This window comes from Hemitrygon akajei, chromosome 2 (assembly GCF_048418815.1).
Source record: "Hemitrygon akajei chromosome 2, sHemAka1.3, whole genome shotgun sequence".
In the NCBI taxonomy this organism is placed as follows: domain Eukaryota; kingdom Metazoa; phylum Chordata; class Chondrichthyes; order Myliobatiformes; family Dasyatidae; genus Hemitrygon; species Hemitrygon akajei.
The window spans coordinates 41458354-41482776 of record NC_133125.1 but is presented as its reverse complement, the minus strand read 5'-3'; the positions used below and the strand labels follow the sequence as shown (position 1 = coordinate 41482776).

General features: G+C 40.0%; 1 protein-coding gene across 9 annotated transcripts in view; it reads left to right on the top strand.

Annotated features, from left to right (window-relative positions):
* Positions 1–24423, top strand: part of agtpbp1 (ATP/GTP binding carboxypeptidase 1) — a 254072-nt gene that overhangs the window by 177745 nt on the left and 51904 nt on the right. For all 9 annotated transcript variants that reach the window (XM_073071166.1, XM_073071108.1, XM_073071156.1 and 6 more), the window contains 3 exons: positions 2302–2431; positions 11851–11982; positions 14705–14881. In XM_073071166.1, coding sequence (XP_072927267.1) covers positions 2302–2431; positions 11851–11982; positions 14705–14881 — 439 coding nt within the window. The remainder of the gene's footprint in view (positions 1–2301; positions 2432–11850; positions 11983–14704; positions 14882–24423) is intronic.

Below are 24423 nucleotides of genomic sequence, written 5' to 3'. Positions count from 1 at the left end.
AGTCATTTCTCAAAGGGTTGTAGGGCTAAAGAAGTTTGAGAACTTGGATTTGATAGAAAGAATGAGAGTTTTAAAATCTCTGCACTGCTTCATCAGAACTTATTGAAAATTGGAGAGCCAAATTGAATTGAATTTCAATTGACTTTATTACTTACATCCTTCATATACATGAGGAATAAAAATCTTTGTTACGTCTCTGTCTAAATGTGCAATTTATAGTTATTTATAATAAATAGTACGTACAATGGGACAGTCGGTATAACATAGAAATATAATTGTGTCAGCATGAATTAATCAGACTGATGGCCTGGTGGAAGAAGCTGTCCTGGAGCCTGTTGGTCCTGACTCTTATGCTGCGGTACCATTTCCCAAAATGTGTTGAGTGAATGAGATTTGGGCAGGAGAGTTTTGAACCAAGTTTGTAAAGGAAGCAAATGTTCTGTTTTCGAAGATTATCTTCTAGAGATAACAAAACGTGGAAAACTGTTTCATCGCAGATGGATTAAGGGTAGAGTTATCTGCACAGTAATTCACACTGGAAAACTGGAGCAGGAGTAGGCCACCTTTCAACGTGATCATAGCTGATTTTACCCCAAGATTCATCTCCATGTCTATTAGAGATCCAAAAAGCTACAACTCTACAATCTTAGAAAAAATTATCTACATCCTCTTTGTATCTCTTAAGTCTCTGAGTGAAGAATTACAGAGGTTCACTGTAAAGAGAATCCCTATATATTTCAATAACTACAATTATTTAGATTGTTGAGGCATTTTATAGTCAGCAGTGGAATATGTTTTTTTAAAGCAGACAGTCGTTGCCTTGTGCTTCTTCTAAATGAGTTATGTTTTGTGGTTTAACTGACCAGGAAAGAATTTGCATAGTTTTTACAGGACGAGACACTATTCCAATGGTTTGTACTTTATGGATTGTATTTTTTATTATTTTAATTTAATTTTGTAATCAAAGAAAACATGGCAGCTGGATCAAAACCCAGGTTGTTAATAAGTTTTCTGTATCTATAAGAGCTGTTAAAATGATTTTATGGAATTCTTGGATTGGGTGCTCAGCTTGTGAGTGCAGCAGTAATCTTCAGGGATGGGGTCAAGGTCTTCTTAGGGCTAAGGCTTAAACCAACACAGAGCTCCTTGGTTTTAAATGAAAATTTTCAAAACATTTTAATTAAACTGGACAATTTTATTAAGAGTGGCATGGTAGCATAGTGGTTAGCTTAGCACTTTATAGTACCAGTGAACCGAGTTCAAATACCACCACTGTCTGTAAGGATTTTGTACATTCTCCCTGTGACCACTCGGGTTTCCTCCCACATTCTAAAAACATACAGGTTAGTAGGTTAATTGGTCACATGAGTGTAACTGGGTGGTGTGGGCTCACTGGGCTATCGACCTGTTACTGTGTTGTGTCTCTTGTAAATAAGTACTTCATCAGGGACTACCTACACCAGCCCAAAACACCTATAAGCACAGTCATAGTTTTCTCCTTTTTACACAGAGAATCAGTGATACATTGTACGAATATTAACAAAAATTAAGCTCTTAACAAACTGGTGTCTTCTTATCTATGCCTAAAATATCTGTATTCAAATTTAGTTGAATAGAATTGTTTCTCAGGGCTCTCAGAAAGGTTTATGATATGTTAATGTGATCTTCCCTGCATTACTTTTTAAAAATTCAGTGACTTGCTTTCATCATACTTTCTGGTCACTTTCGAGTGGTAATTTAATTTTTCAAACTGCTATCCATCCCATGCTAGGACCAAGCTAGAGGCACCTAAGATGAGTTTGGGTATTTGTGTATTTTACAGATATTTACCAGCACAGGCTATAGGATGAGCACAGTATGAAACACTTCCTCCAGCTTTTTTAGTACTCATCTTTGAGAGTTTAATCTTTGTTTCTGTGAGATTCATGAGTTTATTTGGAAGCTGAGTACAGGAAAAAAAGTGCCCCAAAACAATAACAAGTCTGCAAGTACTGTATGACAATTGAGAAACCAGATGGATTCAACAAAGTTTTGTTTCAGATGATATTCACTCAAGTATTTCAAGGAAAACGTGCATTTACATTAACTGTAGACAAAATCACTAGATTAAGATAGCAAAAATTATATTTTTAAAATTATGCTAACATTTGATTATAATTGGGATTGCGGCTGATATTTTAGCCTTTATATTAGCACCTTGTAGAATACTTAATGGTGATGAGAGGTGAAGAGATGAATGCTAAACCTAAGAAGGTACAGTTACTAAGAAGTATTTTCATGCTTCTAAATTTTGTTTTGTAGCCATCGTTGCTCATTAAGTGGAGAAGATCTCAATCGTCAGTGGTCAAACCCTCATCCTGAACTTCATCCAACAATTTACCATACCAAGGGCTTACTGCAGTACCTGGCCAGTATACAACGTACCCCTCTGGTATGTAGAAAAGGAGTTGGAAACCATATTGGATTGTTCTATTTCAAATTCCATACGCATCAAGCAAATCGTCCAATTGGTAGGCAAAATAACTTCAGTTGCACTGCCATTTAAACACACATCTACTTTTAAATTTGGATACAAAGTCAGAAAGCTCCATTTTATGTTTATTGCTGTATATCACATGTATTTGTGTTCAATTCATAGATTACCATGAGGAGTTCTAATTGGAGCATTTGTTTCAGGCATTTGAACTTCTATTTCTTAAGCAACATTTTAAAATAATTTATTAGAAAATGCAATCTTGAGGTGCATTTCTCTGCCATGCTTTTCATGCTGTAACAGCACAGGTGTAATCCATAATTTTCCTTAATACTATTAAGTTGAACTTTCAGAATTATTGTTAGGTGTGATCTGTGGTTTCTTGCCACAATAAAAACTTCTGTTTTAAACAATTCACACTGAATTTTTCATAACATGTCTAATTTATAAATGTGGTTAAAATACTGCAATGAAATGATAGCTGATCAGTTTACAGAAGCGTTATATTCATTTGGATCTGTACATATTCACATCAACTCAATCGTATCTGTATTTCAGTGTCGTACCTTATTTCACTTTATATTTACATCATAGATTCTTATATCTGCATTTATCAGAACAATGTCTTTTATAAACTTGTTTTGCTGTAATGACATCCATCTGTCAGTGATGATACTACACCACTGCCAAGCATCTGAAGATGATACATTTAGGTACACAATGTCTAAATCAAATAACCTCTGTGGCTTCTTGCAGTCATGGGCTGAGCAGTTGTCATACCAAGCCGTGATGCATTCCGAGAGGATGCACCATTAAGAATTACTACTTGTGTAATTCCTCTAGGCTCCTGAGGAAGTAGAGGCATTGGTGAGCTTTGTTGGCCATATTATCAATGTAGTTGGAATTGGACAGTCTACTGGTAATGTTCACTCCTAGGATCTTTAAACTGTCATCCCATTCAACTTCAGCACTTCTGATGAAGACAAGAGCATGTGCACTAACCACTTTCTTGAAGTCAGTGACCAGCTGCTTATTTTGCAGACATTAAGGGAAAGGTTGTTGACATGACACCGTGACTCTGAGGTCAGAGTACAGGTCTTCCTGTACTCTGACTTACTGTTATTTGAGATATGGTGGTATCATCTGCAAACTGATAGATAGCAATAGAGTGAAATCTGGCCATGCAGTTAGAAGTGTACAGGGAGTAGAGTAGGCTGCTGATGATCAACCTTATGGAGTATTAGCATTCAGAATGATGGTGGTGTTGGTATTGCTGTCTACCCTTATAGATTGCAGTCTATTGGTCAGGAAGCCAGGGAACCGGTTGCAAAAGAAAGTGTTCTCTTCCAGATCTTGGGGTTTGGTGATGAATTTTCGTGGAGTGATAGTATTAAAGGTGAAGCTGCAGTCAATGAACAATAGTCTAACATGGGTGTCTTCCCTTTTTGTGACTAAGATGAAGTACACACATACATAAAGGAACCTTTGCAATGCCACTATCTATTCCTAATTGTGGTCGTTCTTAAAATTAATTGCCAGGTCATAGACCAGGTCAGATTTATTTTTGTATTGAAATGGTTGAAGGCTGTAAAGTCTAAATTCTAACTAACCAGAACCCACATTTAATTATTTGGAAAATGAAAGTACTTACTTTCCTTTGGTATATTTTGAAGACTGCTGCCAGTTTTCTTTTCCTCACTTTTCCTTAAGTGTTTCAGATTTGTTCCAAAATTTGTGTGCATTTGTAATTTTTTTTGTTTAAAAAAAAGAGGGGTAAAAGTGCTAGTTTCTTTTTGCAACAGTTAAATTGTTGGGAAATGGAGAATAAGGCAGTTGGTATATAAGTAGGTGCAGTGTTTAGTGAGACTGGGGAAGGACAGGGAGATGATGGGGCAAAATTGCAGTCAGTGGGATGAGTTGAAGTATAACATGGGGGCAAAAATGGAAAAGGTGATGAATACAGGACTGTAGGTGTTATATTTGAATGCACACAGTATACAGAATAAGGTAGATAATCTTTTAAGCACAGTTAGAGATTGGCAGATGTGACACTGTGGACATCACTGGCTTGTGCCTGAAAGGAGATCATAAGTGTGATCTTAGCATCCAAGGATACACGTTGTATCCAAAGAATAGGCAGGTAGGCAGAGGGGATGGGTTGCCCTGTTGGCAAAAAATGAAATCTAATCTTTAGAAAGAGGCGACATAGGACCAGAAGATGTAGAATCCTTGTGGTCAGAATTAAGAAACTGCAAGGGTAAAAAGACCTGATGGGAGTTATTTACAGGCCTCCAAACAGTAGCCAGGATGTGGGATATAGACTATGATGAGAGATAGAAAGGGCATGTGAAAAGAGCAATGTTACAATATTCAAGGGGAATTTCAATATGCAAGTAGATTGGGAAAATCAGGTTAGTGCTGGATCCTGAGAGAGAATTTTTAGAGCGCCTACAAGATGACCCACTAGGGCAAAGGCAGTTCTGGACTGGGTGTTGTGTAAAGAACCATATTTGATTAGAAAGATCAAGGTAAAAGAGACCATAGGATGCAGTGATCATAATATAGAATTCACCCCTCCACTTTGAGAGGGAGAAGGTAAAGTCAGCTGTATCAGTACTGCAATGAAGTAAAGGAAATTACAGAGGCATGAGAGAGGAGCTGGTCAAAGTTGACTGGTAGGGATACTGTTACGTACCCCGTAACTGGGTCACTTACCAGCACTCCGTTGAAGTCTGATGGTACTATTTTTTTAACAGTATTTATTGATAAAAAGACACAAAATAATATTAATGCAAACATACAGATAATATACTTCGTCACTACTAACTCTAAAAGCGCGGGTATAATAATAATCAATAAGAAATAGCTCTATTGTTGTCTAGGGGATAATGTATTGTCCGATGGAAATATAAAAGTCACTGTCATTCAAGCTGCAGCTCTTTGGGTTTGAGAGAGACGGTTTTAAACTTGCCCAGGTCTTTTATGATGCCAGTCCTTTGAGTCGGGGGAGTTGATTTCCCCGTTGCTAGCTAAAAGCCGTTTTCCGTGGTTCCAGCCACCAGTTCCAAGCAACGGAACTGAACGCACATGGCCTCCTTCAAATGGCTTCCCGCTATTACGGGATCACTAGCGTTTCTTCTGGTGCGTCTGAGGGGCTGTTCCTACAGACCCTCTTTTATCCTGACTTGCAGGGTTATAGATGTCAATCAGGTTGGGGTGATGCAATCTCTTTCTCACCCAGCCCACTTTTTGCCTGAGGGCGTAAACGTAGCATAGCATCTCAATCCACAAATGTGTCTCCAAGAGACAATGGCCATGTCTCGTGACTTTACGTCGCTGGGGAACGAGGCATTCTGCACGTCTCTCTCTCATTTCTTGGGTCCCCTGACCCAACCCAATAGTGATCTTGCGATTCTCTCAAAGGAGGGGGCTGCAGGCATAACACCCCCTTTCTTCAACGCGTTTTTACCAGCGGTTAAAACGAAGTAGTACAGAGTCTTACAGGATTGTGGAAGCTAACACAATACAAAAGCTTTTCTTTTCACTACAGAGTAATACAGTTATACAGTCAATTCAGTATCTAAATAGTTAATGATTACAGTGTCACTTCCTTTAATATCTTAACGTCTTGTACCTTACTAAAGTCTTGTAGCATCAGACTTCAATTTAATAACCACCTTTTTTTTTATTTCCTCCCCTCAGTGACAAAACTAAGGAGTGGGGATCTTAGCTTACGTGCATCTACAAAAGCTTATGTAAATACTAATCTTTCGGTCGTTTTCAAACTTAACAGGCAGGCTTCCAGGGGGTTGTCTTTATTATTCACATGCTTTGTCGAAATCCCGTACAACCGGCTTTGCTTTTAAAAAAAATGGCGTCCCCATTAACCGTCGCCTCTTTTCCGGTGAGTTCCCACGTGGGGAACTTGGGTAATTTGGCGAGGTAAACTCCCGCCCACCTCTTTCATAGGGGTTATTTTATCAACACCCTGTCCCAAACTTAGACCATTTCCACCCAATTCTTTAATTTTACACAGGTGGCTAGCCCTCTCGTCAGGACCCTTCAGGCTATTGGTTTTTAATTCGAACTCTTTGTTCAAGCAGCATTTCAAATTCTGCCTCTTCACACCACATTCTGGAATAACAATAGCGTGGGGGGCCCCGTCATCTCCCGGCTTAATCTGTAAGCGATCTGCAGGGTTTAAAATTTCTTCATTCGATTTGGGAACTACAGATTTCCCGTTTCCTTCAATAATAATATTTATCTCCCCATTTTTGAGCTCCGCATTAACTTTCAACACACCTTCGAGCACAAACACCTGGGAACTCTCACTTCCCACTATTACCAAGGTTAACCCTTTCTTCACTGAACCAAGTCTATCTGACCCAAAAGGACGGCCGTCTCATTCAACTGAATTAAATACCTCAGACTTTTTCTGAGCTCCGTTACTAGGTTCAGTACCACATGCATCCCCATCTTGGACACACTCAAACTGGCCTCTTCCAGGCTTTCAATACCCGTACCCTTTTCAAATTCTAAGCTCCCCTGATCCTCCCAGTTACTCTCTGGGCTCTCCCTTCCGGAGTAAACTCAACCCCGCGGGCTGAAACAACCTCATCTGCCAACCCAGCAGACTTCTTCAAGGCAAGGGCACCCTTTTCATCTAGGACTGCCCTCATTTCATTATCGGGAACACCTTTAGAATTTTCAACTTCTTCAAACAGTTCTGCCAAACCAGACAGATCATCCCAGTCCAACTCTGGACCTCTTAACCACTCTAACGGTTCCTCATCTTCATTTTCTGCCTCTAGAACCTTTCTCCTCGCTAAGGGGAGATCTACCTCCTCTCCCTTACCCTCTTTCACTTTACTACTCTTCGTTTTACCACCCTCTAAACCCTCGTGGTACAGGGTCGGTAAAAACGTCTCGGCCAAATCGAAACTGGCCAGATTTAAACTGCTCTCGTTCTCAGTTGCCTCTCTCGACATGCTGCGAGTGACCGCGCATGCGGGATAGCTCTTGGAATCTAGGGGCGGAGCCTCAACACTCACAGGCTGTTTTGTCAGCGTCATGGCTGCCCAAACCTTACCACCTGCTAAATCGTTACCAAGAAGGATGTCCGCGTCATTTCTCGGGAATTCTGATCGCACCCCTATTTCAACTGGTTCAGACACCAGCTCACAATCCATAATGACCTTATGTAAGGGCACCATTTCTGTCCCTTTACTTATTCCTTTCACAGCTACCATTCTCGTCTTGCGACCAAACTCTAGTACCTTACTGCTGATCAATGACAGCTCAGCCCCCGTGTCTCTGCAGATCCGTACGGGAACTGGTGTGTCTCCCTCCCTCACAGACACGGTTCCGTGTGACAGACAAGTCTCAGACCCTTCTCGTACTCTGTCTACCCGGGGCTCTCTTGTTGATTTACTGATTACCACGGCACATCCGATAGGGACTGCTGCTTTCCCTTTTCCTGTCTCTTTCCTCGGAGCAAAGCACCGAGATGCAATATGCCCACTCTTCCCACAATTAAAACAGGTCAAGCCCGGAAATCTCTGGCCGTCTGGCCTTTCCCCCTCAACCTTACCACTAGCTCCCGGCGGGACCTCTGCCTCAGCCGGCGGACTTTCTCGATCGTTCCCACGGTCTCTCTGGGAACTTTTATTCGAGGAAAACTTTGTCTTGTAGGTTAGGGCATATTCATCTGCGAACCTAGCAAATTCTGAGATGGACTTATTCGGCTTCTCATTCAAATACATCCGGATATCCTCCGAAACACAACCTTCAAATTCCTCAATCAGAATTAACTCCCTGAGACGCCAATAATCCTCGTCCACTATCTCTGCGGTGCACCAACGGTCCAAGAGCACACCCTTCTCATAGGCAAACTCGGTATACGTCTGATTCCACCCTTTCTTTAAATTTCTAAACTTCTGTCTATACGCCTCAGGTACTAGCTCATAACTCCGGAGAATGGCTGCCTTTACTTGGTCATAACTCTCCTCCTCTTCCTCCTCCATGGACAACGCCGTATATGCCCGCTGTGCCTTCCCTTTTAACACACTTTGTAACAACGCCACCCACTGTTCTCTGGGCCACTTCTGATTCACTGCCACCTTTTCAAAAAGCAAGAAATAACTATCAACATCCGTCTCCTCGAACGGAGGTACTAACCTCAACTCCCGACTAACATTAAACCGCTCCTCTCGGTCTGACCCCTGAACTCGTTGCTCTTGCCTTAACTTCTCCATCTCCAAGTCATGTTTCCTCTGTTTCTCTGCCTCCCTCTCCTTCTCAGCTGCTTCCAGCTGTTTTAACTGAAGTTCATGCTCTCTTTGCTTCTCAGCTCTGTCCTGCTCCCATTTCACCTCTAACTCTTTTAGCTGGAGTGCATACTCCCTTTCTTTCTCTTTCTCGGCCCGCTCTAACTCTTCTCTCTCTCTCGGCTCTTTCTTTCTCCTTCTCGGCCCGCTCTAACTCCTCTCTCTCTCTCTCGGCTATTTCTTTCTCCTTCTCGGCCCGCTCTAACTGCCCTCTCTCTCTCTCTCGGCTCTTTCTTTCTCCTTCTCAGCTGCTTCCAGCTGTTTTACCCTAATTTCATGTTCCAACCTTAATTTCTCCAACTCTAACTGAGCCGTCCCACTAGCTGGTACCTTTTCAGGGATATTTTCCAATACCTCAGCTGTAAACACATTCTTCCCAATATAATACTGAGTTATTGCCCTTCGCACCTCCTGCTTTTTCATTGACAACCTCACCTCTGTGAGGTTTAACCCCTTTGCCAAATTTATCAAGTCTGATTTGGTGGCCGCCTCCAGCGCCTCCAGAGTCGGGTTTTCTATAAATTCCCCCACGTCCATCTTTGCTGGTTCCTGTCTGGCTACCTGCGTAACCAGATCTAAGTTTGGACTTACAAGCCCGATTCACTGGCCCTCCAATTTGGTATCAAATCCCGGACGAGCCCCCAATTGTTACGTACCCCGTAACTGAGTCACTTACCAGCAAAGATAGAGAGGTCCGTTGAAGTCTGATGGTACAATTTTTTTAACAGTATTTATTGATAAAAAGACACAAAATAATATTAATGCAAACATACAGATAATATACTTTGTCACTACTAACTCTAAAAGTGCGGGTATAATAATAATCAATAAGAAATAGCACTATCGTTGTCTAGGGGATAATGTATTGTCCGATGGAAATATAAAAGTCACTGTCATTCAAGCTGCAGCTGTTTGGGTTTAAGAGAGACGGTTTTAAACTTGCCCAGGTCTTTTATGATGCCAGTCCTTTGAGTCGGGGGAGTTGATTTCCCCGTTGCTAGCTAAAAGCCGTTTTCCGTGGTTCCAGCCACCAGTCCCAAGCAACGGAACTGAGTGCACGTGGCCTCCTTCAAATGGCTTTCTGCTATTACGGGATCACTAGCGTTTCTTCTGGTGCGTCTGAGGGGCTGTTCCTACAGACCCTCTTTTATCCTGACTTGCAGGGTTGTAGATGTCAATCAGGTTGGGGTGATGCAATCTCTTTCTCACCCAGCCCACTTTTTGCCTGAGGGCGTTCACGTAGCATAGCATCTCAATCCACAAATGTGTCTCCCATGTCTCGTGACTTTACATCGCCGGGGAACGAGGCATTCTGCACGTCTCTCTCTCATTTCCTGGGTCCCCTGACCCAACCCAATAGTGATCTTGCGATTCTCACAAAGGAGGGGGCTGCAGGCATAACAATACTTACAGTCAACTTCCAGTCAATAGAAAAAGAATGAGGGTTGCATGTAGTACACGTATGCACTCTGATAATAAATTTTGGAGTATCGTGAGCAGTTTTGGATCCCTTATCTAAGAAAAGATGTGCTGACATTGGAGAGGGTCCATAGGAGGTTTATGAAAATGATTTCGGAAATGAAACGGGTGACTTATGAGGAGCATTTGATGACTCTGAGTCTGTACTCGCTGGAGTTTAGAAGGATGAGGGGAGATCTCATTGAAACCTAATGAATAATGAAAAGCCTAGAGTGGACGTGGAAAGGATGTTTCCTGTATTGAGGGAGCACTTTTTACTCACCCGACTTCAGGTGTTATTTCAGAGTGATTCTCCACCTGGTGCAGTCGGCTAGCTCACTGTCAAGGATATATTTTGGGATGCGGCCAACTTACATGTGGCAGACGTGGCCCAGCTAGAACTGCCTACGGTGCCTCTCCAGGGTGTACATGCTAGGGAGGCTGGCAAGGAGGGAATCTCTGCTTGGGTACTCTGTCTATCCAGGAGATGCTCAAAATGTGATGAAGGCACCTTAATGGAAGGTGCTATGCCTTTTCTCCTGTTTAGTGTAGGTTGTCCAAGTCTCACTGCTATATAGCAGTGTGCTGGTGACACAAGCATTGTATGCGGCTACCTTTGTTTTGACTGAGAGTTTGGGGTTCAAAGCTGACAAATAATCATTTAAGAAGCTAGAGCAAACAATGTGAAGTGCAGCAAAATGAAACAAATTCCAGGCAACGGAGCTTCTGGAAGAATCAAGTTGACATCCAAACTTGAGAAAAACTTGTTATCAAATTAGCTGGCAGCCAGTCAGTGGTTTAATTAGGTAATGATGGTGTAACTGTTTACCTTAGGCTTTTCCATCATAAGCATAGGTATTTCTATGGAAGGAAGCATTGACATAAAAACTGTGGCATGGTTTATCATTCAAACAGGTGCTGCATTTGAATGTAATGAATAAAAATTGACTAACTTCTATCGATGAGTGGTAGAGAGTATATTGACCGGCTGCATCATATCCTGGTACGGAAATGCCAATGCCCTTGAATGGAAAACTGGCAAAAAGTAGTGGATATGGCCCAGTCCATCACGGGTAAAGTCCTCCCCACCACTGAGTAGATCTACATGAAACATTGTCACAGGAAAGCAGCACCAATCATCAGGACCCCCACCATCCAGGACATGCTCTCTTCTTGCTGCTGCCATCAGGAAGGTGGTACAGCAGTCTCAGGACTCACACCACCAGGTTCAGGACAGTTATTACACCTCAACCATCAGGCTCTTATTTCCAAAGGGGTTAACTTCACTCAACTTAAAGGTTCCCACAGTCTATGGCCTTATTTCCAAGGACTTCATCTCATGTTCTCAATATTTATTGCTCATTTATTTATTATTATTTTTTTCTGTTTGTATTTGCAGTTTGTGTCTTTTGCACATTGATTGAACACCCTAGTCTTTCATTGATTCTTATTCTATATATTTATTGAGTATGCCCAGAAACAAATAAACCTCTTGAGTTGTATATGGTGACATACAAGTAGTTTAGTAATAAATTTACTTTGAACTTTGAAATTAGAAATTAATAACAGTTATTTTGTCCATTGTTTCAACAGGTTTTTTGTGACTATCATGGCCATTCTCGGAAGAAAAATGTCTTCATGTATGGCTGCAGCATAAAGGAGACAGTGTGGCAGACTGACATTAGTGCTGCCTCTTGTGACTTACAGGAAGACCTTGGCTATAGGGTGTGTACTGCATGTGCTATGTGTCCAACTTCAATATTATATAGGAAATTTTCAAGACAAGTAATTATTTTTACTATTAGCAGTTCAGTAGCTAAGATTGAAATTGTATTCAACAAGAATAGCTTGTTTTTGTAATATTTTACTTTAATGTTTCAATCTTACTTTATTATTTCATTTTCTGATTATTGTTATTTTCTCGTGTTATGTTTTGTAATTCACATGCACTTACCCAATATTCAGTTCTCAGTAGTTTTCAGGGTAGAGAAAACATCCAGAACTGCCTTAAAGATCTTTTATTAATATATCCTCTTTAACGTTGTAGCTACCTCAGTCATTTGTTACTGGAATCTTGAAGCATAACTTTATTATGACTTTCTAATTGCACTCCTGACTGATCTTCCTTGAACTACCCTTTTTTGATAAAAGCCAAGTCACCTAAAATTCTGCTCTTGTATTTTATCTTTATCTTGTGTCCTATTCACCCATTAACTTTTGTTTTCTGACGAAAGTTGGCATCTGAATACTCACAATATCTTGAGCTTTCTGCTCATGCTGAATTTAACGATTTTACCATGGATCTTTGATAAACTGCACATTCTGAGATTTGTTCTCTAAGCACTGCCCTCTTTAAAATGAAGCCCTTAAACGAAATATTTGCAGTCTTACTTTTAAATAATTTCAGTATCGCTGAGTAAGCTGGTATTTACAGTATTTCTCATTCTAAATTCCCTCTGATCATTTGAGAATGAACCATATTAGTAGGTCTGGATGCTTAGGCAAGATCACGTAAGGATGCCCACATATGTTCTGAAAGAACTTTTTAACATAATTGTCACTGTCACTATTGCTGATAGCTGATTTTAGACCACAAGACTATAAAATGTAGGAGATTTAGGCCATTTGGCTCATTGAGTCTGCTCTGCCATTTCATCACGGTTGATGGTTTTTCCTCTCAGCCCCAATCTCCTGCCTTCTTCCCCTATCCTTTCATGCTCTGACTAGTCAAGAATCTATCAACCTCTGCACTAAATATACATAAAGACTTGGCCTCTACAGCTATTGTGGCAATGAATTTCATAGATTCACCACTCTCTGGCTAAAGAAATTCCTCCTCATATCCGTTCTAAAAGGACGCCCCTCTGTTCTGATGCTGTGCCCTCTGGTCCTAGACTCTCCCACCATAGGAAACAGCCTCTCTGCATCTACTCTATCAAGGCCTTTCATTATTCAATAGGTTTCAATTAGGTCACTCCTCATTCTTCTGAACCCTCGTGAATACAAGCCCAGAGCCATCAAACACTCTTCATTGACAAGCTGTTCAATCCTGGAATCATTTTCGTGAAAACCTCCTTTGAACTCTTTCCAATGTTAGCGCATCCTTTCTTTGACAAGGGGCCAAAAACTGCTCACAATGCTCCAAGTGAGGCTTCACCAGTGCTTTATAAAGCCTCAAAATTACATCCTTGGTTTTATATTCTTATCCTCTTGAAATGAATGCTAACATCATATTTATCTTCCTTACCACAGACACAACCAGCAAACTAACCTTTAGGGAATCCTGAACAAGGACTCCCAGTCCCCTTGCACCTCAGATTTTTTCATTTTCTCTCCATTTAGAAAACAGTCTATCCTTTTATTTATCACATATCCTCTTCGCTGACATCTTTAGGGAGCGGTGTCTCAGAAAGGCAGCGTCCATTATTAAAGACCTCCTACACCCAGAGCATGCACTTTTCTCACTGTTACCATCAGGTAGAAGATACAGAAGCCTGAAGGCACAAACTCAGCGATTCAGGAACAGCTTCTTCCCCTCTGTCGTCCAATTCCTGAATGGACTTTGAAGCTTTGGACACTACCTCACTTTTTTAATATACAGTATTTCTGTTTTTGCACATTTTTCAATAATCCATTCAATATACCTAATTGATTTACTTGTTTATTTATTATTATGTTTTTTTTCTCTCTGTCTCTGCTAGATTATGTATTGCATTGAACTGCTGCTGCTAAGTTCACAAATTTCACGTCACATGCTGGTGATAATAAACCTGATTCTGATTCTACCAAAGTGGATGACCATATACTTCCTGACACAGTATTCCATCTGCCATTTCTTTGTCCGTTTTCCTAATCTATCTAAGTCCTTCTGTAGATTCCCCCCTTCCTTAATACTTCTTGCCCCTCCACCTATCTTCGTATTGTCCACAAACTTTGCAACAAAGCCATCAATTCCATTATCCAAGTCACTGACATTTAATGTAAAAAGAAGCAGTCTCAACACAAACCCCTGTGGAACACCACTAGTCACCAGCAGCCAACCAGGAAAGGCTCCCTTTCTTCGCCTCCTGCCAATCAGCCACTACTTTATCCATGCAAGTATCTTTCCTGTAATACCATGGGCTCTTACCTTGTTAAGCAGTCTCATGTGTGGTACGTTGTCGAAGGCCTTCTGAAAATTCAAGTACATAACATAAACTGATTCTCCTTTTTCTATCCTGCTTGTTATTTCTTCAAAGAATTCCAACAGATTTATCAGGTGGGATTTTCCATTGAGGAAATCATGCTAACTGTCCGATTTTATCATGTGCCTCCAGTTTCTTTTCTAGTGCCACAACTGGCAGAACATTCAAATTTATCTTTAGTGAACTAAAGTAAAATATCATTTCCATTTAGAAACTTCTGTTCCATGAAGCTAATTTTATTTTCTTGACATCTGACTATTTAGACTTTGCCAAAAGTATTGAACCAAATTGCACCCGCCTTCTGCATGAGCAGCTGTAGTTTTGTGGTGGAAAAGTCCAAGGAATCCACTGCACGGGTCGTTGTGTGGCGTGAGGTTGGTGTAACGAGGAGCTATACAATGGAAAGCACGTACTGTGGCTGTGATCAGGGAAAGTACAAGGTAAAATAAAATTTTAAATTTCATTCAGAAATATTATAAATAAATTGCATCATTTTAAATTTTGCTGCCCAATCGCGAAGTTGTAGAATCTGTTTCTATTTCAAGCTCGTAAGTGTGGGATCCAGTTCAGTTCATTGCTCTTCAAGTAGTAAACTTCAGAATGGCTCCCAGGATCTTTAATCTTTTTTCATACCATGAGTCAGAAGAAACATTCCATTACATGGAAGTATGATTAGAACTTTACATTTTTTTTTACAATATTCAACTCCATCCTCCCCCATTTAGAAATGATTTTCAGTAACTGATTGAGGGATTCATAGTACTTGATAGTAATTTACTTCTCTTTAAATATTCCTGAAATATGTTCATATCAAACAAGATATAAAGGAAATGACATATTAACCAGAGCAACTTCTAATATTGCCATGAAAATACCTGGTATGGGTGTAATATATTGATGCCAAGGAACAGACCGAATAGAAGGAAATACGTAAAGTCTGACACCAAAACTGCCAGTATTCAAACCTCAAAAGAGAAAACTCTAGGCTAAAACAACATGGTTCAGACAGGTTCATAAAAAGAGAAACAGAGTTAACATTTCTGGTCATTGTTTAAAAAAATAGATTATCTTCATTTTAACTATAGAACTTACTTCAGCATCTGAGCTGGAAAAATGTATTTTACGCTATTTTACTAAATGTTTCCATGTATTATGCTGATTTTGATCTTACTGCAGCTTGTAACTTAATATACAATATACAGTGGATTCCAGTTAATAGAAACACATTGGATCCAGTACATACGAGGAAATCTGCAGATGCTGGAAATTCAAACAACACACACAAAATGCTGGTGGAACGCAGCAGGCCAGGCAGCATCTACAAGGAGAAGCACTGTTGACGTTTCGGGCCGAGACCCTTTGTCAGGACTAACTGAAAGGAAAGATACTAAGAGATTTGAAAGTAGTGGGGGGAGGGGAAATGCAAAATGATAGGAGAAGACTGGAGGGGGTGGGATGAAGCTGAGAGCTGGAAAGGTGATTGACAAAAGTGATACTGAGCTGGAGAAGAGAAAGGATCATGGGACGGGAAGCCTCGGGAGAAAGAAAGGGGGAGGGGAGCACCAGAGGGAGATGGAGAGCAGGCAGAGTGATGGACATTTTGGCCCAGTTAAGTGGCTGCCCCAGTTAGGCGAAATTCATGGAATTCATTAAAAGGTATGAAATAAACAAATTACCATTTAACTGAGTAACAAGTTATGCATTTAAATGATATACTGAACAAGTTATAGCTACCAATACTACTATAGTACTATATTAATCCTTTCTAGTTATTGACAGAGGAATTCATCCTGTGTACGCTCCCTTGTCCTTTTGGTTGACTGTAAATGAACAAAGTCAGCATAGACACCTAGTGCAGATAATCGATTGATTTTGTACAATGCTTTCACTGATTGCGTCCTCCAAATCTTCATTTTCATTGTAATATTCAAGATGATTGTCAGTTGTCAATTCAAATCTTTCATAGTGCTTAAATTGCTGAAGTGGTGAAATCATTTCATTTTCACTCCCAGCTGTTTCTAGCATCTCCAAGTTTGAATGCTTGGAAGTGCAGTAAGCAAAACAGTCCTAAATTGTCATTCTGCTTATTTTTTGCCAACTAGCAGTGACAAATATCATTGCTTTTTGAACACAAACACGCAAATGATGCTATCTAAAAACTGTTTGCCATAAGCACAGTGTAGACTCTAATGGGCACAGTGGCGTTATTTAGAGACATCGGCAACAGAGTCCTGTCTTAATTAAGTGGTATAGTGTTTCCAATAAACAAAGGAAATCCCGCTGTTCTCTCCACTAGTTTTTGTTCTTTATGAGTTGCCAAATAAGCGGATGCCCCAATTAACCGATGGTCCAATTAGCTGAAATCCACTGTATATCTTTTTCTCAGAAAATAACACCGATCAGTGTGTTTAGCAAAAGAGTTCATAACAGGTTATTTGTATTCTTTAGCTTTATTTCTTTCTCTTTTCTCATTTGTAACAATTTTTTGAATGAGGAAATCAGTTTAGTACAAAGTAATTAAAGAAAATTTGTTTACTTATAATTTGTCAGCTGATTTTTCTGATTATTTTATACTTTGATGGTATCTGTTGGCAGCCATTTGAACCAAGTAATTAACTCCATCCCCTATGTGATCTGATTTTTGTAAATTGTCTGTAGCTTCCATTCTTCCTGATTTCTTGATTGCTTATCTCCATTTTAGTTTCACTTGATAACTTGCTTCCTTCTGAGTTCAGTATCGGTAGCCCACATACTTAAGTTCTTTTAGTTCAGTAGAAAGACAATGTGTTGTCAATCCATTTTGCTCAGGTAAAACAGTTAATTAAGTAATAAAATACTTTCTACCTGATGCTTAGGTAGTACCTAAAATATCCAAAGACAAAAGCAGCTGCATTTAAAACTTTGTATTTCTTGCCTTTAAGATAAAGTAATCCAAGATGTAAGTCAATCTTCAGACTCTGTAAAGGCTTTGATACTAACTAACTAGCTGCCCATTCTATACGTAATGAAGTAATGGAATAGAATAACTGAAGTGCTGCAGAGCTGCTGTCCAGTTATACTACTTGTTTATTTTGAAATAGAAACCTGCTTCAGCAACAATGCTTCATTGTTCCTAAAAAGCCAGTAATTATGATTAATTTTTCATCTAGGCAGGTGTAGGTTACTGATCCAGCTTTGTTGAGAAAGATATTCACTTAATTGTGCCTCAGAAAAGCTTTTGCAATACCTGATAACCCATAATGTTAATAGCAGCATAAGTTATTAACTTGCATTTCTATCTGTAATGGAAAATCTACAGATGTTTTGCAGTCCACATCAAACTAACTGTTATTCGTTCATCATATTTGCATTTGCTCAGAGGCTTTCTGTGGACTTTTTATTGTGGTTTACAATCTATTAAAGATCTCATGGGAAATTGCACCTCCAAGCCGGCTCTCTAAAGATGTCAGTGAACTGCCAGTCAGCTTGAAGACGTCTTATCAAGATTTAGCTCCTCCCTCTTCCCCCCTCACCCCACCACCCAATTAGGAAGAGTCAGGATATTGAATTCAATGCCAAATCGTGTAGAGAACATTAAGTAAAGAATGAGTGAATAGAATTAGGTTAAAATTATATTAAGGGTATTTCAATTCTTTCATTTTATGAATTTTTAACTGTAATGACATTTTGATTTCAGGGATTTTGCTTGGTTATTTATATTTAGCACATTTATAAACCATATTTTAAACTCTGTTTCATTTGACTGTATTCCTATTTGGTTGAATGATAATTAAACTTGAACTGAACTGATATCAATTTGAATGAAGAAGTATAGCTTTTCCCTTCTTATAACCATATAACAACTATAGCACGGAAACAGGCCATCTCGGCCCTTCTAGTCCGTGCCGAACGCTTACACTCACCTAGTCCCACTGACCCGCACTGAGCCCATAACCGTCCATTCCTTTCCTGCCCATATACCTATCCAATTTTACTTTAAATGACAATACGGAACCTGCCTCTACCACTTCTACTGGAAGCTCATTCCACACAGCTACCACTCTCTGAGTAAAGAAACTCCCCCTCATGTTACCCTTAAACTTTTGCCCCCAACTCTCAAATCATGTCCTCTTGTTTGAATCTCCCCTACTGTCAATGGAAAAAGCCTATCCACGTCAACTCGATCTATCCCCCTCATAATTTGAAATACCTCTATCAAGTCCCCCCTCAATCTTCTACGCTCCAAAGAATAAAGACATAACTTGTTCAGCCTTTCCCTGTAACTTAGGTGCTGAAACCCAGGTAATATTCTAGTAAATCTTCTCTGTACTCTCTCTATTTTCTTGACATCTTTCCTATAATTCGGTGACCAGAACTGTACATAATACTCCAAATTCGGCCTTACCAATGCCTTGTACAATTTTAATATTACATCCCATCTCCTATACTCAATGCTGTGATTTATAAAGGCCAACATACCAAAAGCTTTCTTCACCACCCTATCCACATGAGATTCCACCTTCAGGGAACTTTGCACATTTATTCCTAGATCACTCTGATCTACTGCATTCTTCAATGCCCTACCATTTACCATGTATGTCCTATTTGGATTATTCCTACCAAAATGTAGCACCTCACACTGATCAGCATTAAACTCCATCTGCCATCATTCAGCCCACTCTTCTAACTGCAAACTTGCCTAAATCTCTCTGCAAACTTTGAAAACTCTCTGCAAACTTCTTGTTTGGGGAGTATCTGTTATTACACATAATGATAAATCACACCTTTCTATTTGTGATTGTTCTTTGCTGACTTATTGGCATGACAGTGGAGCAGAACAATTCAAAGTCCTGTTTTCTGAAATCCATGGTCAACATGTTCATGATTACATTCTGGAGCTTGTTCACTGATTTTACTCGTAGATAACAGTGACCTCCACTGTGTTTACCATTGTTCTTTGAGAAACACGTCAACCAATATTTTTTCAGTGAGTGTAGGCTGAACCAAACAACTTGAGAATCTCAATCAAAATCAGATTTATTGTCACTGACATAGTCATGAAATTGGTCATTTTGTGGACCAGTACAATGCAGGAATGAAGAAATCTCCTAAGTTACAATAAAAATGGTATGAAGAAAGAATAATGAGGTAGTGTTCATGGCAGAGGGGAAGGAGCTGTCCCTATATTGAGTGTAGGTTTCAAGCTGTTGGTAGCAATATCAAACAAGAGAAAATCTGCAGATGCTGAAAATTCAAGCAACATACACAAAATGTTGGTGGAACTTAGCAGGCCAGGCAGCATCTATGGAAAAGAGTAAACAGTCGACATTTCGGACCAAGACCCTTCATTGGGACTGGAGGGAAGAGATGAGAAGTCAGAGTAAGAAGGTGGGGGGAGGGGAGGAAGAAATACAAGGTAGCAGATGATAGATGAAACTGGGAGACGGTAGCAATATAACTGGTTTACTGATGTTACTTATGGATGCATATTTCTTTTCCTTTCTTCGACTGGCTTAGATGTGACACTTCACTGAACTGCTCTCTGAAGTGGCATAGCAACCTAATCACTTCAAAAATGAATATTAAGGATCACAAACAAAGCTTCTCAGAACAACAAAGAATGACCAATATACACTCAATGGCCACGTTATTAGGTACAACTGTATGCCTGCATGTTAATTTTAATTTTATTTAGGGATACAATATAGAACAGGCCCTTCCAACCCAACAAGCTGTACTGCCCAGCAGCCCACCTATAACACTAGCTTAATCATAGGATCATTTACAATGACTAATTAACCTACTAACTGGTACATCTTTGGAACATGCAAGGAAACACGGGGAGGAGATACAAACTCCGAACTCCAATGCCCTGAACTGTAATAGTCTTATGCTAACCACTAGACTGCCATTAATGCAAATATCTAATCAGCCAATCGTTGTAACAACTCGATGCAAAAAGCATGCAGACATGGTTAATAGGTTCAGTTGTTCTTGACACCAAACATCAAAATGGGGAAAGAAATGTGATCTAAGTGAATATGACTGGAATGATTATTAGTGCCAGTCAGGGTGGTTTGAGTATCTCAGAAACTGCTGATCTCCCGGGATTTTCATGCACAATAGTCGTCTAGAGTTTGCAGAGAATGATGCAAAAAACATCCAGTGAGCAGCAGTTCTGTGAAGGAAAATGTCTTCTTATTCAGAGAGGTCAGAGGAGAATGGTTAGATTGGTTCAAGCTGGCAAGAAGGCAACAGCAGCTCAAGTAATCGTATGTTACAACAGTGGTGTGCAGAAGGGCATCTCTGTATGTGCAACACATTGAATCTTGGAGTGGATGTGCTACCACAGCAGGAGACCACACCAATTCCACTTGTGTACCTAATAAAGTGGCCACTGTGTGTATTTTGGTCTGCTTCCAAGTACTAATACTGCTGCTTTAAGTTGCTTTTGTGTACTTGCAAGCTTGGTCCTAGCTATATTTTGCATCATCCATATTTTAACTTCAAACTATTCCAAATTGCATATTGTCTCCCATGAATTCAATCTACACTGAATGGTCCAAACTGATAAGATTAGCATTTTAAGCACTTTGTAAGAAATTAGGTCATGAGCTTATTTTTTTAAGTATGTTAAATTTCTTCTTCTACTTGCAATATTACTCTGAAGAAGAAAGATATAAAATAGAATGAAATTAACAGGAAATAGACATTACTTCTGTGATTTAAAAAGGGGTTGGTTATTTTTGCAACAGTGCCCTTTGGGGGAAAAAGCCCTCGGTGGATACAGTCATTCGAAGAAGCTAGCCTTTATTCATGAAACATGATAGTAGCTACTTTGGAGTTGCTAAGGACAATAATCTTATTCAAAGGCTCACATGCACATTTTAAGTGAAAAAAGCATCTATCATTGGAACACACAGATGAGATTACAGTTCTGAAATCATTTTTATGCATTTATCTAATAACATTGTGGAATTGATACAGACACTTTTATAAATGTTCAGAAGTTCCAGAGGTTGGAATAAACGATTGTAATAATGCTGTACCCTGCACTGCTCGTTTCTACCTCCTACTCAAGATCTATAAGCCTGACTCTCCTGATAGGCTCAATGATTCTGGCTGCCATTGCCCCACTGAACTCGTGTTTGCATTCCTCAACTTCATTTTGTCCCCCTTGGTTCAGTCCCTTTCTACTTACATCCATGACACACTCAATCATTCCCTGGCTTCGAATGCCTCATTTTCACAATGGACGTCCAGTCCCAATACACTACTACCGCTCTGTCTGGCACCCTCCTCCTTTGTTCTGGCCCTCAACAGTTTGTCTTTTGGCTCCTCCCAGTTTCTCTAAACTCATGGTGTAGCCATGGGCACCCATAGGGGCCCCAGATCTGCATACCTTTTTGTTGGCTACATACAACAGTCCACGTTCCAAACCTACACTTGTATTGCACCCCAACTATTTCCTACGCTATACCGACAACTGCATTGGTTTGCTTCCTGCACCCATAATGATCTCGTCAATTTCATCAACTTTGCTTCCAAAGACCGGTGATCCCCTGTTGTGCGGTTATCTGGGTTGGAGGTCTGTGTGAGTCAGAAAGTCAAGGTCAAAGTACTGCTACCGGGAAATCCTGGGGTAATTGGGGATCCAATATCCTCAAGTCCAATGCCAAGGACTGAAGGCCTGGTGACAGTCTGTCCTCCCTTTTTTCCATAGTCCACTCTCCTCTCCTATCAGATTCCTCCTCCTTCAGCCCTTTACCTCCTTAACTTACCACCTTCCACCTTCTCTCTCACCTGTTGTCACCTGTCACCTCCTGCCCTCTTCCTTTCCAGTCCTGAGAAGGGCCTTGGCCCGAAACATTGACTGTTTATTGCCCTCCATTGATGCTGCTTGACTTACTAGGTTTTCCAGCATTTTGTGTGTGTCACTCAAGATTTCCAGCATCCACAGAATCCCTTGTGTTTATGATATGCTGAATTCTGTAGTTTCTAAAAACCATTGCCAGGAGGAAATTTGCCTCCATAGATTTGGACTAGATGTTTATGTTCAGCTATTTGTCACAGATGGAATGCAGTTGCAGAACGCTGTCAAACCACAAATTCCATCCCAAAGTCTGCCTTCTGTCTGAAACTAAAGCACTTCATGTGTAAGAACAAACAAGCTTCAGAAAGAATTCAGTGGGGTCAGGCAGCATCTGTGGAGGGAAATGGACAGTTAACATTTCTGGTCACCACACTTTATATGGAGTCCTTTTAGCTTCATCTTCTGCATCTTATTTTGTCTCCACAGTGTATGTAACCATAGAGTTATGTTTAACCTCAACTGAGTTTGAGCCACATATTCATGCCATCATTAATACAAATTAATACTATCTTTGAACCTTGTGTGACTACTCAAGCTTCTGGCCATCTGCTGCGGAATCCCTAATCTTTGTTTTTATTATCATTGGAATTATCTATCACACCTTAGACAATTGTGAGGAGGGTCTCGGCTATTGCCCTATATTGAAACTCTATTTTAAATAAGCAGCCAGTAACCTTCAAGTAATTTATGAGTCTGAATTTGATCATTGAGAATTTGAAATTACTTCCTAGTGAATAAAATGTGTTCAATGACTATCAATCCAAGCAGTTAGTTTATGAAAAGATGTTACATATCTGCTTCATATTGTCACAATCAGACTACAAATCTTGCTGAGACAAAGCTTTGTAAATAGAGATGACTAAAAGCTCAAAGGAATAGATTTTAAGTAGGATTTCGATGGAGTAGAAGGAGCTAGAATGGCAGAAAAGTATAGGGAGGGCATTCAAGTGCTGGGGACAGCTATCTGATGCACAACTGTCAGTGAGGAAGAAGAATTGGAGGAAGAATTCTACAGAAGTTTGGATTGAATGTAACAAGATGTTCAATCTCAGAGGCATTTAAATGCAGATTGAGTGGTTTCATTATCTCTTGCTAATATAGATCAGCTTAAGGTATGGATATTGTTTGGGAAAATAAGAATTTTTGATGAGGTCCAGTGTGCGGAAGGTGAATGGTATGAGGTTAGGCAGAGAGTATTGCAGTAGTTGAATCTGGTTGTATAAAAAGGGTTCAAGCAATGAATGGACATTTTTGAAGCTGTAGACTGTCTGATAAAGAAGAATATAGGGCTGAGCAATGGGCTGAATATGATGGTGAGATTTCACATCGTCTGATTTCGCCTAGGACAATTGATAGTACAATGGAATCAAGGGTGAGTGTGCAGAATTTGTGCTAGGGTCCGAGGAGAGCAGCTCCATTCTTGGTATTTCATTGGGAGAAGCAGCACCTTGTGCATTAGATAAGCATAGAATAGAAAGGTGTGCTGGGTTTCTACACAATATAGATGAAGTTGAGTGCAAGTCAGCAGGTAATGCAGGCTTGGATTTAAGAGACCACAACAATTTAATCTTAATGCAAATGAGTGTTTGAGGACTGTAACATCTAGATTTTTTTTGTATGACTTCTACTTCAGAGATCAATTGATATTATAAGCAATGCATTTTTCATTAGAATATGATTTGTTAAAAAATGTAGTTACACTTTTAGTCAGTGAGCACTGTGCCACCCCCTGTTCTTTATCCTACATGATCTGACAAGTCCCGTCTGTGGATAGCTGAACTCATTCACCTGACTCGCTACGCTCAAACCACCACAGAGAACAAATCCACTTGAACTCCCCCATATATCACCAGCCTGAATAAAAGCAGTAATGAAAATCAAAGATGCTGGAAATCTGAAATGAAAGCAGAAAATACTGGAAAAGTACTCAGGCAGCATCTGTGGACCAGACAAAGGTTTTAGTCCTGAAACATGAACTGTTTCTCCTTTCACAGGTGCTGCCCACCTGCCTAAGTGTTTACAGAGTTTTCAGTTTTTATTTTTGAATTAAAGCACAATTGGTGTCAAACGTTATGCATTTTCAATCCTTCAATTCTGCCTGTTCCCTGACACCAAGATACTGTATTTTGG